General features: G+C 38.1%; 1 protein-coding gene across 2 annotated transcripts; it reads left to right on the top strand.

Moving 5' to 3' along the window:
* The first annotated feature begins 592 nt into the window (after positions 1-592).
* On the top strand, positions 593-11,624 carry traf2a (Tnf receptor-associated factor 2a). 2 transcript variants are annotated; one of them, XM_034595775.1, is made up of 10 exons: positions 593-999; positions 2,714-2,792; positions 3,208-3,306; positions 4,256-4,417; positions 5,757-5,831; positions 5,958-6,032; positions 6,822-7,307; positions 7,625-7,802; positions 7,913-8,061; positions 10,418-11,624. In XM_034595775.1, the coding sequence occupies exons 1-10, from the start codon at positions 812-814 to the stop codon at positions 10,634-10,636; spliced, it is 1,710 nt and encodes a 569-aa protein (XP_034451666.1). In that variant the 5' UTR covers positions 593-811; the 3' UTR covers positions 10,637-11,624. The 2 variants fall into 2 exon arrangements, with proteins under 2 accessions (XP_034451666.1, XP_034451667.1); XM_034595776.1 differs by lacking the exon at positions 5,958-6,032.
* The last annotated feature ends 6,821 nt before the right edge of the window (positions 11,625-18,445 follow it).

Below are 18,445 nucleotides of genomic sequence, written 5' to 3'. Positions count from 1 at the left end.
GCCTAAATGTAAGATCTGTGTCTCGTATGAAACTGAAATTTGATATCTTACGAAGTTTCCGGGAGATTTATAAAGGGCTCTGATGTGGAGGAAAGCTCATACAAGTGGAGAAAATTAGGTGATCAGGAAATCACCTTTTAGTTGTGACAATGATATTTATATTTAGTTGTGATGATTATATTTATATTTGCATTGAGTTTTGATGATGATAATTCTATTTATTTGTGATACTCATATTTATATTTAGGTTTGATGATGATATTTATATTTATTTGTGATACTAATATTTATATTTAGTTTTGATGATATTTATATTTAGTTGTGATGATGATGTCTATATTTATAATTATCTGTGACGATGATATTTATGTTTAGTTTTGATGATGCTGTTTATATTTATATTTAGTTGTGATAATATTTCTATTTAGTGTTGATGATGATATTTATATTTAGTTGTGAAGATATTTAGTGTTGATGATGATATATATTTTTAGTTGTGATGGTTGTGAACTCCAAGTTCAAGCAGCTTGTTCTTCACTGGACAGGGTGCTCTTGCGGCCCCTAGTGGCAGACATAGTAACCTACAGGTGAATGCAGCATCCCCATCCTCAGCTGTCACTTTTATCACATCACACAAACGCCTGGTGTGTTTTTAGTCAAATGAACATCAGCCACATGGCATCAGCAGGAAAACCCTGGTAAATTAAATCATACACACGGCGATGAGTCGTGACCTGTAAACCCACAGTGATCAGTGTTTGCTGGGCTAAACACACCCCACTGAGTACCCCGATATTGTTCAGGGGAAATAATGGCTGCTCAGGAACCGTCTCCACCATCTTCCCTGGAAGGCATCAGACCGGGCTTCCCAAAGAAAATCCTGGCCAACAGCCTCGAAGACAAGCATCTGTGCAACTCGTGCCACAAAGTCCTGAGAAGACCCTTGCAAGCTCAGTGCGGCCATCGCTTCTGCTCCTTCTGCTTCAACAAGATAGTGAGGTGAGTGCTCTCATGGCTGCTAGCACGCTAGCTAGGTGTGTGTAGCAGCCAGAGCTCGGTACCAAACAACCTTCAAATATCTGTCAATTTAACGCTGCGCTGCTCATTGCCACAGCTGACGCGGTGTGAAGAGACGATATGTATTTCGAAGACCTACTGCAACATTCGGCATACATGTTATTCACCGGCCACCACTTTATCCCAGTAAAATCTCAGTTTGAGTGATGGGTTTTCCTGCTGTCTTCAGAGACAAGTCCCGCTAACCTCGGACCGAAGCAAACAGTGAACATCTCCACAAGTGGATCACGACACCGTGTTGTATTAAAGTAAAAAACCTGATCAGTGTGTGTGTGTGTGTGTGCGTGCGTGTGTGTATGTGCATAAATGTCTTTGTCGATGAGGCGAGCCAACATTACATTTGATGATGCGAGTTTAGGATGACTTCCATATGTCAGATGAAGTGACCTGGCAATGATCAGTAAATGTAATACGTCTGCTTTTTACAATAGTGTTTTCTGTATGAGAATGACAGTAATATATGTCTGAGCATATTTCATTGTTTGTCATGATGCAGAAGTGAGGAGATGATGGTTGTTTGTGTCTGGACTGAAAGGCTCAGTCATAAGACAGGCTTAGTGGTGAGATCAGGGGTTTTATCTCTTACAGTGTATGTGTGTTGTATCATTGACTAATATAACAAAGTCTATTTCCCACTTGTTTAAATTGTATATTATTAAAAAAATTTAACCTCTGAGAACAATAGGCAAATTGCCGCCACACCCTCTTCTGGTGTGATCGGTTTGCTTCATTTTTCCTTGAGATGTGACTGATGTCCACTTGTGACAAACTGAATTGACTTCACATAGTTTAGAAAGGCTCACATCTGAGTTTATAATGTCTCCCAATTCACGCTACATGTCAGGTCCAAGGAACTTAACCTCAGCTATAGAATGAGGCATAGGTGAGAGCATAAAATAAACATTTCTAAAGTTTCAGTCCTCCTGGAGTTGGAGCCATATTAAACAAAGTAACCATGTATCAAGAGCCTTAGTCAGGGTGGGGTGACCAAGAACCTAATGGTCACTCTTACAGAGCCTCAGAAGTTCTCATCAGCGGTGGAAGAACCTGCTGGAAGTATGGCCATCTAAACATCACTCCATCAATCTGGCCTTTATGGTAGAGTGGCCCCTATGGATGCTACTTTGAGTCAAAGACATATGACTTTATGAGATATAGGATAATATTCTCTGGTCCCCCCCCCAAAAAAAAATAACTCCAAAACTGAACTCCACTGTAATTTTTGCTTAAAAAAGTAGTATTAGTCAATAGAAAAATAGTGACAAATAGTTGTTATTTAATTGATCAGTTTATCAATTAATCCATTAGTTGTTTGATCTCTAACCCTGTGTGAGAAACTGATCAACTAACGGTTCGCTCACAACCTCAAATGGAGCTTTCACACTGTATCTCATGGTCTCCATTAGCAAATGGAGTTGTGACTTGGTCTGGCACCCAACTGAAGACTATGACATGTGGACTTGAGTTGAGATGGTTCTACTGACTGATCACAGGGCTGTGAGTGAACTTAAAGAGTATTTGTATTAGCTATTATTATAATCCCATTAAATATCCATATTAGCTGACACATTGTTGGTGTTTTATCATGGGTACAGTATCTCTGTTAATGTCAATGTTTGTTTTTCTTCTCTTTTAGTTCCGGACCACAGAATTGTGGTGCTTGCATCAAAGAAGATTTATTTGAAGAACCCACCTCTATCCTCAAGCAAGGTGGTGTAAGTATAATTTTATATTATTATTTATTTCAGATTTTCTCAAACTTGCATTGGTATGCACTGAAGTTGTCTATTTTGTAAAAAGAGACAAAATTGAACTGTTATGTCATAGTTATTATTTATTTTCTGATCCAATGTGAATGAGTCCATAGCTGACATAACAAAAACTGTCCCTGCGCTAAAACTTTGTGACTGCTCTGTAAGGCTTGGCAGTGCACAAAGTAGCTGGAACAAATATAGTCCTGTGTCCTTAGAAAGACCATATGTGCTTAATTAGAGCCAGGACAGAAAAGTGTGCTCCAAGGATCCTGGCCATCAGTAATCTGACGCAGAATGTTTGTAACACTACACTTCAGACTGTAACTGAAGACACAAACCAGACAACACTGACAAACAGCTCTGCTTTTCCATCCAGGCTTTCCCTGATAATGCAGCTCGGAGAGAAGTGGAGTCCCTGGCAGCTGTCTGTCCCAATGAGGGATGCACGTGGACGGGAACTATCAAAGAATTTGAGGTATAGATTGATGCTAAGGAGGCTGGGAAATTAACAACTGCTCCCATCATGAATAATGAATAATATCAGTGGCACTGATCACATATATGGCATAGGCAAACAAAGAAATGGGAATTTGTCATGCTAAAATAACATTATGGCTTTAGTATGACTTTATTGTATCAATCAGGGATGGGCAATATTTATGATACATGTATTTAAAATATATATTTGAAATACAAAATAGTATTTTTTAAATTTTAAATTTGCTAGGTTTAATGAAAATGGATTTATATTTTGTATTAAATACTTTAGTGTTCTGTATTTTTGTAGTTTATAAATATTGTAAAATACTCTGTGAGACGTCTACGTGATGATTCATAAAAATGAAACTCGAAGCATGCAGCCTCTGATTTGTGTCCACTCAGTAATTTGTTGGCTTGTTGAGATCAGAACATTGAGGTTCAGAATATTCATGATCCGCCACAAAGCGAGACCCAAGGAAGAAGCACAAGATGAGAAATATGTTGGTTTCGATTAGGTATTCTAGGCTAAATCAAATTTACGGAGAGTTCTAGCTAACTATTTAACCCAAGTAACATTAGCTTGCTTCTTTCAGCCTATGTTAAGTTGTATATAGTCTATATAGTTTTATATAGCATATATATATGGTTGGCAATGTGATTTCATGCTCCATCGGAAAAATGTTTTTTAGTATTTTTAAAATACTAGTAAATAAATACTAATAGTTTATTTTGATCAAAGGTGTGGCTGTTGTATTTTGTAGTCTATTTTGGTATTAAATATATATATATAAATAACCCTGATGTTTCAGTCAAACTTTTGAAGGCCACTTTTGAAAGTGTCCGATTCATCCTTACACTGTACCTACATTCACCTACGAGAGGCAGTCCAAGTTTACCAATTAATGTTGAAATGTTGAGCGTTTTTTTCTGTTGGTCACCTGCAGGCGAGTCATGAGGGCAACTGTGACTTCATGATCATCCTGTGTCCTTCCTGTAAAGAGCTGATGAGAGCCAACGAACAGGAACGCCACAACGAGAGAGAATGTCCAGAAAGGACACTCAACTGCAAATACTGCAAAGAACCCTTCCTGTTGAAGAACATCAAGGTCAGACTTCTCTGGGTGACTATAATCCAACACTGTATGTTTTGTTAAACGATTTGTGGTAATTACAGACTCCTTGAAACTGGAAGGCCCTTTGACAAAAATAAAAACATGAGGCTTGAATAGTAGTCCACAGCAAATTCAATGAATCCATGGCAACATTAAACTTACTGTTTAGATCTCGCCAAGTGCCCAACGTATTGGAACTGTTGCTGAGTCCGAACTATACAGAATCTTCAGGGCAAATGCTGATTTTGATGAAAATATATGAACAATACATCAGTGGATATACAGTTTGACACAATACAAAGTAAAGTTGAATGAAAATTAGTTTACTTTATTTGTCCATCTAACTTAACAGAGTAATATGCTGCTGCAGAAACAAGACAACAAGTGAGAGGGAGGGACACTGTAAACTTTACGTAAACATAGAGGGATTATTGGGCCCTACCCAAACACGCAAATAGTATTAATAAAACTTTATTTATATAGCCCTTTTCAAAAAAAGTTTACAAAGTGCAGATCTGAGATTAGGAGCAGGTATGTACGGGATTAGAAGATCAGTAAAATGAGAGGGGGCAATGCTGCTAAGAGATTTAAAAACTAGCAATAAAATGTTGAAATCAATTCTGAGCATAACAGGCAGCCAGTGCAATGTGGCGAGAATGGGTGTGATGTGTTCATACTTTCAAGATTTTGTAAGAACTCTGGCTGCGGTATTCTGAACAAGTTGGAGCGGATTGATAGATTTCTGGGTCAGTTCTGCAAATAATGAGTTAGAGTAATCTATATGGCTGACTAGTACTTGTGTACTGCATGTGCCATGGGCAATCTGCAACCACACAGCATATTTCACTTGCATATTTGAAAATATGTTAAATTACTGCAATTTTTCATACATTCCATTAACAACAATCTATGAACATCTTTAGGAGTACGCATAAATGAACATCAAAAGTCGTATAGACCCAGATACAGCCGCACAAAACTGCAGTGCAAAATATCGGATCCAAAGCACCAGCTTTCCTCTGGCCTTCTTTGAAGAAAAGTCATTGATAAAATCATTCAAAGTTAAACTGGATTAATGTTTTTCATTTACATTGTGTTTGTACATTCAACTTTATACATTAAAAAATCATCTGGTAATCCTTCATTGTATCTCATATATTTGATAAAATCTTTCACATAAAAAAACAGCTGCCTTTTGTCTTTGTCTTAAAATACCTATTTATATTAAATTGAGTTTATAACTCAAGAAAAAACAGTTGGAAATTTTAAAGGAGGCAGAAAACACCTGTGAGATAAGTTTGTGAACAAACTCTACTTTCTTTTATTTATTTAGGCTCATGACGAAATCTGTCCAAAGTACCCGATGATTTGTGAAGGTTGTGCAAAGAAAAAGATCCCCAGAGAAAAGGTATCCCAGATAATCAAGTGGATTTTCATAATTCTGTTGGATTGATCTCATGCACCATTTAGCTAGGGATCAAGTTCTACAACGTATTCTATAGATCATTAGCTTCTTTCTTTTTTTGCTTTGCAGTATGTGGACCATATTAAGTTCTGCAGTAAATTTAAAGCTCCATGCAGATTTCATGTTGTTGGCTGCGATACGTCTGTAAGTAGAGATTTTTGTCATCATTTGCTATATGTAACGCTGGCTAATGTAATTTGTTTAAGTTCAGTGCTCTGCAACCTCCATTCATCTGTTGTGTCATTGTAGCCCATGATTGGTAGAATAGTTTTCTCTGTCACCCTGTCTCCTCTTCAGAAGGTGAATTGGCTGCTGCCCTGTTACATTAAAGTTATAGCACCTTGCATTTAGTAATGTCCCTGTCACTAATAATATCTGTTGTAACCAGTTAAAAATCTAGATTAAGGAATATTGTGTAAATTAATCTACAATTATGAAATTGTATAAGAAGCTGCAGTGAGTCTATTGTGTGGGGAATACAGGTCGCTGTAGTAATGCTGCGTGCGCAGGAAAGGAAAAGGGAGTGGTTCTGTTGATACAGCCAGTGTTTGTTAAGCGACTGGATTTACTCTGTTTAAGTATATTGCCACATAGCAGAGTGACATGACCTTTTACGTGTGGCTTTAGTGTTCATCCTTCATTTTTTTAATATGGGACTCGTCAGGGTAGTACAGGGTGTAAATACTTATGGTTTATATTTGTAATGAATTCATTGGATCAGTTTTCCCTTCGACATCAAGTCATTTTTTGTATGTATGTATGTATCCATTATTAGCTTTATTTTTTTGCTGTGTGCTTTTACAGTTTTCTTCTGCTGTGGCATATTTTCACACATCACTTAAATGTCAGCTGTCTGATTGTATGTATGTAAAATATATGACAATTGTTCTTTTTTCTTAATGTTTTTCTGATTTATCTGTCTTTGACTCCAAGGTGGAGAAAGAGAAGATTCATGACCATGAGCGGCAGTGTTCCTATGAACACCTCAACCTGCTCCTGCATTTCATCATGGGCATCAAGGTGAGCCTTGAGAGCCTGCAGCCCCAGAGCCTTGATGTGGCCAGCCACAAGCTGCAGGAACTCCACCAGTCCCTCAGGGACCTGGAGCAGAAGATGAGCCAGCTGGGTGGTGGCGGTGGTGCAGCTCCCGTGCTCGGTGCGTGCGCCCCGACTCTGGCCACCTCCTTCACCCCACTGCCAAGCGCGGTGGGTGCCGCCCTGGAGCTGAAGCTCCAGAGTGAAAAGACCAAGGTAGCGGAGCTGAGCCGGCGCTGCCAGGAACTGGAGCTCAAAGTGAGCACGTTTGAGAACATTGTCTGCGTCCTCAACCGAGAGATGGAGCGCTCCTGCACCACCATGGAGGCCTACAATCGGCAACACCGCCTGGACCAGGACAAGATAGAGATCCTCAACAACAAAGTAACAAAATTACACATGACCTCTGATGAACATCACTGCTGGACTGCAAACTGTCACACTGTACCAGGGATGGTTTATCTGAGTGTAGCTCCTGTAGATTGTGGTCTGTGATGCTCTTAGTATTACAAATTTGTCATTATGCTACTTAAAGTGCCATAAATGAATCAATGAACTGTGTTTTACAGCCAATGCTGGTACAGGGCTTTTGAAATAGATCATATTTACAAATAGAGTCAATGACTGGAAGATATGACAACTCTTTTGTAATAAACAATAAGTGAAATAAACCACCTTGTTCGCGGGCTGCTGTGCTGCAGGTTCGTCAGCTGGAGAGGACTGTGAGTCTGAGAGACCTGTCCATCGTGGAGATGGAGGGGAAAATGAGAGAGATGTCTGCTGCTACGTATGATGGCATCTTTGTCTGGAAGATCTCGGATTTCACCAAGAAGAGGCAGGATGCTGTGGCTGGCCGTGCTCCTGCCATGTTCTCTCCTGGTAACAACTGCACATGACTAACGTATGAGAAATAATCCAGACAATGATGAGACAACTGTCTGATTAGCACTGAATAACAATCATGATTACACTTTATTGGTGTTTTCCAGCCTTTTATACCAGTAAATACGGCTACAAGATGTGCTTGCGGATATACCTGAACGGTGATGGGACAGGCCGAGGGACCCACTTGTCTCTGTTCTTTGTGGTGATGAGAGGACACAGCGATGCACTCCTGAAGTGGCCTTTTAATCAGAAGGTAATACTCATTAGAATCAGACAAAGATAATGGTAATCTACAGCTGTAATTATTCTGAGATAGACACAATAATAAACCTAATGCTTTAAATGAATCAAGACCAAATTCTATTTATCCAAGTAGTTTAATATTACGTCCATATCCTAAAAAATTCACCCTACAGACCCTGAAAACACATTCCTCAATTGTATTAGATTAATACACAGTTTTCTACCACAGTTTGACTATTTTGGTTATTAAATTTTCTGTATTTTTCTATTTCTGCAAAAATGGGTAATGTCATGGATTTCTGTGCACCAATGGAATTTAGTTATGTATATAAATTAGGCAATTATTAAACAACACTGTCAATCTGAAGCAGATTAGCTGGGTTTGAGCTTTGAACTCTCAATAAGTGATTCCTAAAACTCTGTGGTTTTTCAAACTTTTGTACATCTAATGATGAGTAGTTGATAATTACAACATTTTTAACCATGTTTTCAGGGACTTAAAAGACTGATTTAAATGATAAATTTATGTCTGATATGATTGTTCCACAAAAAAGTTCAGTCACCTTACGAAAAATAATGTAGCTTTTATACTACATTGGGTCAAAAAAACACAGCCCCCTACTGTCAAACCGGGCACATAGATAATTTTGCATGGTGAAAATCAGGCTACATCCATAATACTAATTTTTCATTTGAAAACGATCTCTGTTCATACTAACACGCCAATCGAATCACATGACCACTCAAGTACACTGGGCGTTCACATGCCGGGAAGCATTTCAGCGTTGCAGATTGCTCAGACAAAAGCTTTGTCTGATTCTTGTGTAAGTAATTGTAACATTGTAAAATACAGAATTTTACTGAGCAACAGCTGTCAGCATCTCTTGAAATTGATGATCCATGTTGTGTTCTACACTGGTAGCCAAGGCTGATGCTGGTTGTTTTCTTCCGGAAGAGGGTTATGTAATAGGAGCCTGACGAATCAGCCAAAGCTATGTGGTGGCCGAAAGACCCAATCAGCATGCTGTTGTGAACATCTACATCATCGTTTCCAAACATCTCAGTTTCTGCCCGTCCAGACTAAGACTCTGCCCCGGAGTTTTCAAACTAAAACAGGGCCAGCAGGATCTCCAAACGGCTCCAAAACTACAGAGTAGTGTGGACGCCAGGCGTATCAGAAGAAGAGTTGATGTGTTTTCAAATGAAAATCTTACAGAATGGATGTTGCCTCAAAATCCCAAGACATATTTTTAAGTTGGCAGCAACTTAAAGCCATTTTCTACGTGTGATAAAGAAAGTAAGTAATTAAGTTAAATAAATCTTTCTTTCAAAGAGAGAGATGAGAAGCCTGATACCACTGTCTGACCTATTCATTAAGAACAGAGCTGGCATCAGTTTTTATGTTAGCCAAGCTTAGCATAAATTCTGCAACAAACGTGAACTATTTCTTAGCAAACAACATTTTCAGGCTTCTGTTCATGTAAGGGTTCAAATTAGGCTAATGGTCTCTATTCTGAGGTAGGCCAACTGCATCCTGATTCCAGCTAACGTTAGCATTAGCAGCCTTAACTTACCAGTTTAGAAGAAGTGTTTAGCATCAAACTTCTTGCTGAAGAACTCACTTCCAGCAGCAGAGAAATAAAATAGTCCTGTTTAAGTGTCAAGAAACTTTGAGATTGTTATCTAATCATCTCGACTAATTCTCAAGAAGAAGGTAAAGAAGTGTGCACAATATTTTACAGACTTTGGACATATAGACTATTATTGTTGCCTACTTTTCTTTCAGCTTTCTTTCAACTTTTATTTTTTAATGACTTAAAATCCAAAAGCTTCATGATGTTCTGATTTGATGTTATTTTGTGTTTCAATTGAACTTCATAGTGGGTTGCAAACCAATATTATTTAGTTATTTGATTTATCCTATCTATGATCCATTATTAATACATTGTCATCAAAGCTGCTTTTCCAGTTTTTCTGTCAGAGCAGGTTTAAGGTTAGACTCGTAACATCTGTAACAGTTGTACTACGGCTGCAACAATGAATCGATTCATTGACTACTAAATTGATCGCCAAATAATTTGATAATTGAATTATCGGTTTGAAGGTTTTATAAAATGAAAACGATGTCAGCTTCTTAAATGTGAATATTATCTGGTTTCGGACTCTAATGACAGTAAAGTGAATATCTTTGGTTTGTGGTCAAAACAAGAGATTTGAAGAGGCCATCTGGGGGTTCAGGAGACAGATCGATATTTAAAAAAATATTTTTCTGATATTTTATGAATCAAACAATGAATCAAGAAAATAATCCACAGATGAATCGATAATGAAAATAATCGTTAATTACAGCCATAATCTGTGCCCAGGTCACCCTAATGCTGCTTGACCAGAACAACAGAGAGCACATAATTGATGCCTTCCGGCCCGACATCTCCTCCTCGTCCTTCCAGAGGCCCGTCAGTGATATGAACATCGCCAGCGGCTGTCCGCTCTTCTGTTCGCTCTCCAAACTGGACACTAAAAACTCCTACATACGCGATGACACCATCTTCATCAAGGCCATCGTTGACCTCACAGGACTCTAGGCAAAAGATAATGGCATAAATCCAACCCTGCCTTTTGTTGTTTTAACGAACAGGCTTTTGTATCATCAGTTACAGGCATTTCTCTGTGAGGTTCTGTCGAGTTCTTTGTGGTTTTGGTATGGATTTTTGGCGGCAGTATGTGAAAACAGAGCAGACAAATCTCAGAGACATACATTCCAAGACCTAGGAAAAATACTATACTTGTGAAATAAGTAGAAAACATTGTGACATTGTCTGTAATCTCTATGGCTTTTTGTACCATAGATGAGGTTGTCCATGTTCAGTTCCACTAGAAAATGACCTGATTTTACCAAGAGGTTTAGGGTGATTTAACAAGGATTTTATGTCCATTCACCTTTTAAATGTTGGTTCTTAATTCATATTTTGCTGCTAGTGAAGGCTCAAAATAACTAGGTCTACTATAGCTAGCATTGGTACCAAATCTTGAATCCCACATAATAGTTAATGTTAAATTCTAAAGATTGCACATTTGAAAACTATGGCCTTGATATGGTTAACTTGTTAGCAAATTATTTCTTATAAACACATCCAGCAGACACAGAGTAACATCAGCATTCAACAGGAGTTGCTACTCTTGCAACCAGAGAAATTAAATATTTTGTTAGTTTTGGTCTCAACTCCTTGCTCTTTTGCTTGCTTGCTGCTACGTTCACCAGCTATCCGCTAGCTTTGTCTGCCATTTAGTGCTGGACCGGTACAATGTACAATGGGTTTATCAAAGCTTTTATTTTGAATGAAAACAGCCGCCTGGTGCTGCTAGGTACGAGGTGAATGAAAGTGGTGAAGCCGATTTAAAAATAGTAACATTTTGGGTTGTGTAATCAAAACAGTTTAAAGATGCTATGAGGGACCCCTTTTACATTACATGCAGTTATTCGACCCATTGTTAATGTAAAAATATTTGTAGTGCAGCTATCAAAAAAAAAACATCTGTCAAACTACTACTACTTGTATTTCTGTTTCCTGATGTTCCCCTGGGTTTTTTGTATTGTATTTTTGTATTTTGAAAGTTTGAAATTTCAAACACGAATACATTTCCTTTTTTTTTTTTTTTTTTTTATTAAAAACTGAAAACACTGAGCCATGAAAGTACTAGCTTTGTAGATAACAAGCACAGCGATAGATCAAGCTGGTCTTGAGCTTGTTCTAGCTGCTGGCGTGTACTGACACTTCATTACTGATCATTTTCGTTATTTGTGTTTTTTGCATTTAGAAATGTAGGGTTCCAGTGTGACGCCCATGTAGCCTTCAGTGTATCTCTCGGCTTTGCACACGATTTGTAGTGCAGTTTGAATTTTTTAACCTGTTTATGGTTTGTTAACATGCCTCCAACACTCATGTCCTTTATTCATTGGTAATCATTTGTGATGGTGGACATTGTTTGAATTCCATGAATTCTGAGTGCAGTATTTCGGTTGCAAATGTTATTGGTGGTTTTCTTTGTGCTTGTTTGCTTATCTTTTAAGTATATTTTTATGGGCTTTTTTTGGCCTTCATAGGACGGAGACAAGGTTTAGTGGTGAAAGGGAGGCAGAGAGATGGGAGGATGACATGAGCCCAAGGGTCACAGGTTGGAATCGAACTTGCTGCAGAGGCATATAGCCTCATGTGGTGGCAGCTCTACCAGGTGAGCCCACCCCTTGTATGCTTATCTTTGTGGGGACCAGTTTGAGTTAAAGACCCTTCAGTCTGGGGACATTTCTGGGGCCACTCCTCACACTTTCAAAGAGCTGTTTGAGGTTGGAGTATAGTATTTAGTTGTGATGGTCACAAAAGTGTGTGTGCGTGCGTGTGTGTGTTCCATTTGCTTTGATTTGCAGTTTTATTTTCATGTTGGATTTGTTACTGATACTCGGTAGCTTACAACAGTTTATGGGTTGTTTGTCTAAAAATCTTAAACTGCAAAGGTGGTCAAGCGGATTTGCCCAAATGGAAATATAACATATTTTATTATGAATAAAACATATAATTGCACACAAGTTCTATATGTAAATTTTATAACATGCATGTACAAATATTGAAATGGCCAAAATGGAATAATGAATATAATCATATTTACCAACATGTGAAGCATATCAAAAATATGTTCTCTTCAGTGTCCTCACAAATTGTCATAGAAGCTCATCGATAGCTCAGTTTCTTATAATATTTGCACATGTATTTTACATTAAGTGTACATAGAAAAAGTGGTGCTCTTTTTATGTTTCTAGTTTGTATCGAGACGTGACTCGCTCCTAAGGGCACATCGCACATCTCAATCTGTCCGTGGCTGTGAGCTATTTGGACTTATAAATATCACCTACTAAAATTTTATGTTAGAACATTTAAATGTATTTAACATTAATTTATTATTTTTTCTGTTATGTGGTTATATCTGTCAGATAATGTGAGGAACAATGGCTGATGTGTTTTCCTTGATAATCATGATCAGCTCTGTAAAATGTATTAATATAAGCTCTGTTTCCAACTTGCCCAAATTTACTTTAATGCCTGTAATATTACTAAATGCAGTGTGAGCACACTGAGTTATATTTCCATATGGGTATAGCCTTTGTTGAAGCTTGGACACGTGTGGAGACTAGAGTTGAGATGTGAAGGTCTTAAGATGGAAGGACAGCTGAGGTTTTAAAAGAGGAAACGGTTAATTTTCTTGTGATATGTTCCTGTTCTGGGTTTTTCTTAGAGCTTTGATCTGACATACCTTTTACCGGAAAAAGTGCCTGGACCTTTTTGGCTCAACCGCAGCAGCAGGGCCAGCCTTAGAAATGATTATGTCAAGTGATGAAGGCTACACCATTGGTTGACCAGTTTCCCCATGGGTTTTTTCATATCTTTATTCAAGGGCGTGGTCTTTCAGTTTGAGGGCAGGACTCATTGATTTTTCTGTTTTTGCAATGCTCTCACTCAAAACCCTACGCTTCCACTCAGATATACCCTGCTTGTGTCAGGGTGGGACAATTTCAGCAATATTCACCACTACACTTGGCATCCTATTGGTTGTGGAATTTTGACAGATTTGTAAAAATAAAAAATCCGAGAGCAGATATTTAACAAGTGCACAGAAGCAGCTTGAGCACGAAGAGAAGTCCAGCTCTCAAACTGAAAGACCACACTCTTAAATAGAGGAAAGAAAACCCATAAGCACCAATGTTGTCCGATCCCTTTAGCGACTTTTTACACAAAAATCATCTAATGACACATATCTAGCAACTGTTTAGTCCAACTTTAGCTACTTTCCGTATAAGTGCCACCAGTTTTGCCCAATGAGCGAGACCTCAGGCTTTCCCTCCGCAGACACACAGCTGACAGATGTAGATGAGAACACCGCCATTTTCTTTATCTTATGCATCTGGTGATTTTATCAAATGATGTCATGGTCTTAAAATCTGAATTTTTGCAGATCAGTGACGAATATGGTTAACATGACGTCTTAATGGATTCAGTCCCTGTTTCGTACTTGTTCAATCATCAGACAACACAAAAGAGAAAAAATGAATTGTCTGTAACAAAAATACCGTATATGTGAGCACAGAGAAGAGGAGAGAATGGCTGAGACCAGGCAGGATACTAATATGTCAGGATGACTCCATGCTTATTAGTGTATAATATCTTGTAGCAGAATTTACAGACTTTTTCAGCAGGCTTTAGCTACTTTCCATTGAAAGTTTTTTCCAGCAGTTCGACAACAGTTTTAAATATAAATTCTCAGTTTTGCACACTGATCATGATCAAGCAAGCTTTGGCCTTTTTTGTGCTTCTTGAGCCCACTAAGTTGTGGATGTGCATTCCTGTGTGTTTAAATCTAAACCTTGTTTTCTCAATTTGCTGCTTTGAGCCTACTAGACCCATTGATGTTATGAAATCGAAGCGTCTAAGAATGTTTCCATTGTCCCTTTTTATACATAAAACTAGGGAATAATACAGCATTAGGTTCAGGTCACACAAATGCCAATGCAAAGTGAATTTCGCTGGTCAAAGTTCACCAAAGTTGAACTCACCGAAGTGAAGGTTTTATTCGCCACCTCATTCACACAGGTTGGAAATGAATGGCGGGCGAAGGTTCTCCACTGCTACATTGGCGTCTGTGTGACCGTGGCATTCCTTTGTTAACCCATACACCAAATGAGGTCAGTATCTTTAGCCAAACACATGTTTTTTATACTCTCAACATATACAGAAACCTCTCTGTGCATGAGATGTCTCATAAGATAATCAGGCACTCGTTTTCATCGCAGACCAGCATTTAATTTTTTTTATAATTTCATCAATATATACAACATGTGAGCAAATGTGTAATGTGACCATCAGCAAAAGGGACCTGAGGCATCTGCAGTTTGACTGTGATAGGTTGCAGCTTATGTTGTCTTTTTTCATTCTACAGAAACATAAATCTACCTTTCTTCCCCTTTTTAGAATGTGTTGCTATTGTTGCACATTACGTTGACTGTGGCCATAAATAGAGCTGCTACATTTGTTCGGCCCTATGAGCAGATTCGTTCTCACAGATGCAGCCTAGCACCACTGATGTTTATCCATGCTGTGTCTTGTGAAATGTAATGTGGGTTGGGATTTCAGATTTATTCACAGCTGGCGAACAAAACTAAAGGGCTTCGCAGTTCATCCACATCTGCTTCATGTCACATACACATTTGTGTGTTTTTCGCCTCCTATAGCTCAAACTTGGAAACGATTGAAGCTGATTTATTGCTGTATGATATTGACTTGTAGGAAATGCCACACTGTGCCTCATTATTATTCAAACCGAATAAAGGATATGTCAATGTGATGTACAGTTGTATGCAAACGTTTGGCCACCCCTGGCCAAATTCCATGTTTTGTTTTGTTGATTTTTTTTTAAGTGAAAAGAAGGGAATACAACCCCAGCAGCAAACACATTAAAACATGAGACTTTCTTCAAATGTTAATGTGCTGGTGCTTTTTATTTCATGATATTGAAAAACATGTTTTAAAAACCAAACAGTAATTGTGACCTGTAAAAGAGTTTGGGCAGTCCTTTGTTGCTTTGCATACTCCAAAAATATATACTTTGAATCCCACAAGGACAAAGAGAATGTTGTATGTTTTTAGAAAGTTTAGAAATCTTTTTCCTCATTCTCTCATTGTCCTGCAAACTTCCAGCGTTTTTAACCATTCAAACATCCAAATGTTGTAACTCAGCATGCACATGACATTTTTGGCAGGAGATGCATGATCTATTTTTTATCACAGCGGCCTGCAGAGAGTTCCTTGAACTTCATGAGTTATTTTTTCTCCTGACACACAGTGTAGGGAGGTGTGGGACCTTTTATACACAAGCATGTGTCTTTATTCAGTTTGCCACAGGCGGACTCCGGTCATGGTCGAGACAATCGCAAACGCAAACAGAATGCAACTGACAACAGTTTGGAGTGACACAGCAAAGAGTCTGAATACTTTTATAAATAAGAGATTTCAGATATTTTTTTTATATATATTCTCTTTGTTATTTTAAATTCTCTAAAAACAGAATCTACGTACTGTAGATTCTCAGAGTCACTGGTGTCAGATCTCGGCTTCTGATCAGCGAACTACTCAAATGTCCTTTCATACATTTGGTAAGTATCTTTCTCCTTTACAACAGCCAAAAAAACAATAGTTTGGACTAGAATAAAAGTATGGAACACCCTTTCCATGATTTCCCAATGCAGTCACAAATTAATTCTGAGATAGACTGGTTGTAAAACTAGAAACAGGCCGACATGTCTTGCTAAGAAGTGAGATTTTCTTTTTTCTTTATATTATTGTTTTAGCAAAAACTCTCTTTGCTCCTTGCCTTAAACAGCCAAGTGTTCTGACAGGTTTTTGTGTTGCCTCCAAAACCAGATGTCTATGGTCCTGTTTCGGTTTGGTCTGCACAACTGACTGGATTGATTGTGTAATATTACAGGGATGAGAGTGTATAATAAAAAAACACACACACACACACACACACACACACACACAGTTAGAGTAATGCAGATTTATATTGTTAGTGAGGGTTTTGTTCAATTTAGTGTTCAAGCTATGACATTGAGTAATTACAGACACAGATATTCTGTCATGGATCTTGGACCTAGCCCAGCCTCTCCTGCTGTGGTTCAATATGTAACTATCAATGTGAAACAGCACAGAATAGTTTGTTGTTTTGATCATGTGCATACTGGGGGCCTGTATGAAGCAAGTTCAACATACCCAGGATATCTGTCTGATATCCAGCTATACTTAAACCAACAACGCTGGTTATCAACTCGATAAGTCAACCCAGGTTTTCCAACTCTAGATATGAGCGCACGCACATAAAAAGGGTGTTGTTTACTGTTTATGACCAGTGTCCCGGCAGCAGAGCCACATATTTCACAACAGGGATCCAATTATTATATCAGAAAAATACGAGGCATACAAACACATTATCCAGACTTAAAGGAACACAGTTACAGCTGCTAAATGCAGGAAGGACAGCTGGTAAAAAAATCTCTGATTGTGTGAATGTGTATAAGTCAATGAAATTATAGTAAAACTGTCCTATCATTAGGGCAAGAGTAGATCTGACTATAATTTCATCTGTGTTTCCATTACATCAATATGTAATTTACATGTATTTTCATTGTGAGTATGACAGTTTCAGACTTATTATTTCAGGTGTAACCCTGGTGGCTTCAGGTGCACCTGGGAGTAAATAAACGATTGACATAAAAATATACTCCACAGAAGTATAGGCTGATTTTCATATCTTAAGAATACAACAGGTACAACACTTTAGTTCAATTCCTACTGTATATTGATATCAGTATACAAATGCACAATGAGGTTTGTAAACAAGTCCAATACTAAATGAAAGTAAGTAGAATACCATAAAGAACAAAAATAATTTAAACTAAAGAAAAGACATGTATGTGTTAAATGTTCATTGTGTACAGTGTTTTTGCTGAGTGTCTCGGCATCACCCAGAGTAAACAGGTAACAAGTAAATGTAGAGTGATGCAGACAGTCTGTGGTACTGTGAGAGCATTGCACCTATGTGTCAGGTTGGTTATATTTGGCTCCAGCAGCTGACAAAGGTTTATCATTCCCTCCGATGAGAATCTATATCTTTTCAGAGAAGATGTTATTATTATATTTAGAATTTTGCATTGTTGTAAACTGAGAATACAGTTAACAAGACTTTGTTTCTGTTGAAGTAGTTTTAGGCCTTTTTGTGCCTGTCTTTACATATCTCAATTTAACAGATTGTCAATGTTAACATCACTGAACCCCATGTGCTTCTTGGTTCATAAATGAAACCAAAACACTGGAGAAATGCAGCTCTGACAGTAACAAGAGTTTGAATGTTGATGCATTGAGTTTTAATTGTATTTTATACTTGAGTGCATTAGATTAACAGCAAAATTTCAGTTAAAGTTGAATTATTTCAGGTATTTTCAAATAACTGGAAGGGAACCGGATCGCTGGGAGAAAACTCAAACCACCACAGTAGACAACAGTCACACTTATGATGGCTCGGAACTGGGAGTCAAAACTTCCGCTTTTGGGCTGAGTTCCAATTTTTTGTGTGGAGGTTCAACATGAATATTACATGTCACTTCAATAATGTGGACATCTGAAGATGTTGTGGATGGTGGAGAAGAATCTGTAACTGGGGTGAGTCTGTCCTGTCAGGTGCTTTTGAGTGAGGGGGCAATGAATTCCTCCAACTTTGTATCCTTCACATTCACTGACACAGTTGCTCTTACTGTACATTGCCTATAAAGACTTTGATATTTTGGAGGGGGG

Source organism: Hippoglossus hippoglossus, chromosome 9, assembly GCF_009819705.1.
Source record: "Hippoglossus hippoglossus isolate fHipHip1 chromosome 9, fHipHip1.pri, whole genome shotgun sequence".
NCBI classification, from domain to species: Eukaryota; Metazoa; Chordata; class Actinopteri; order Pleuronectiformes; family Pleuronectidae; genus Hippoglossus; species Hippoglossus hippoglossus.
The sequence above is the reverse complement of the archived record's forward strand: the minus strand, read 5'-3'. Positions and strand labels throughout refer to the sequence as shown.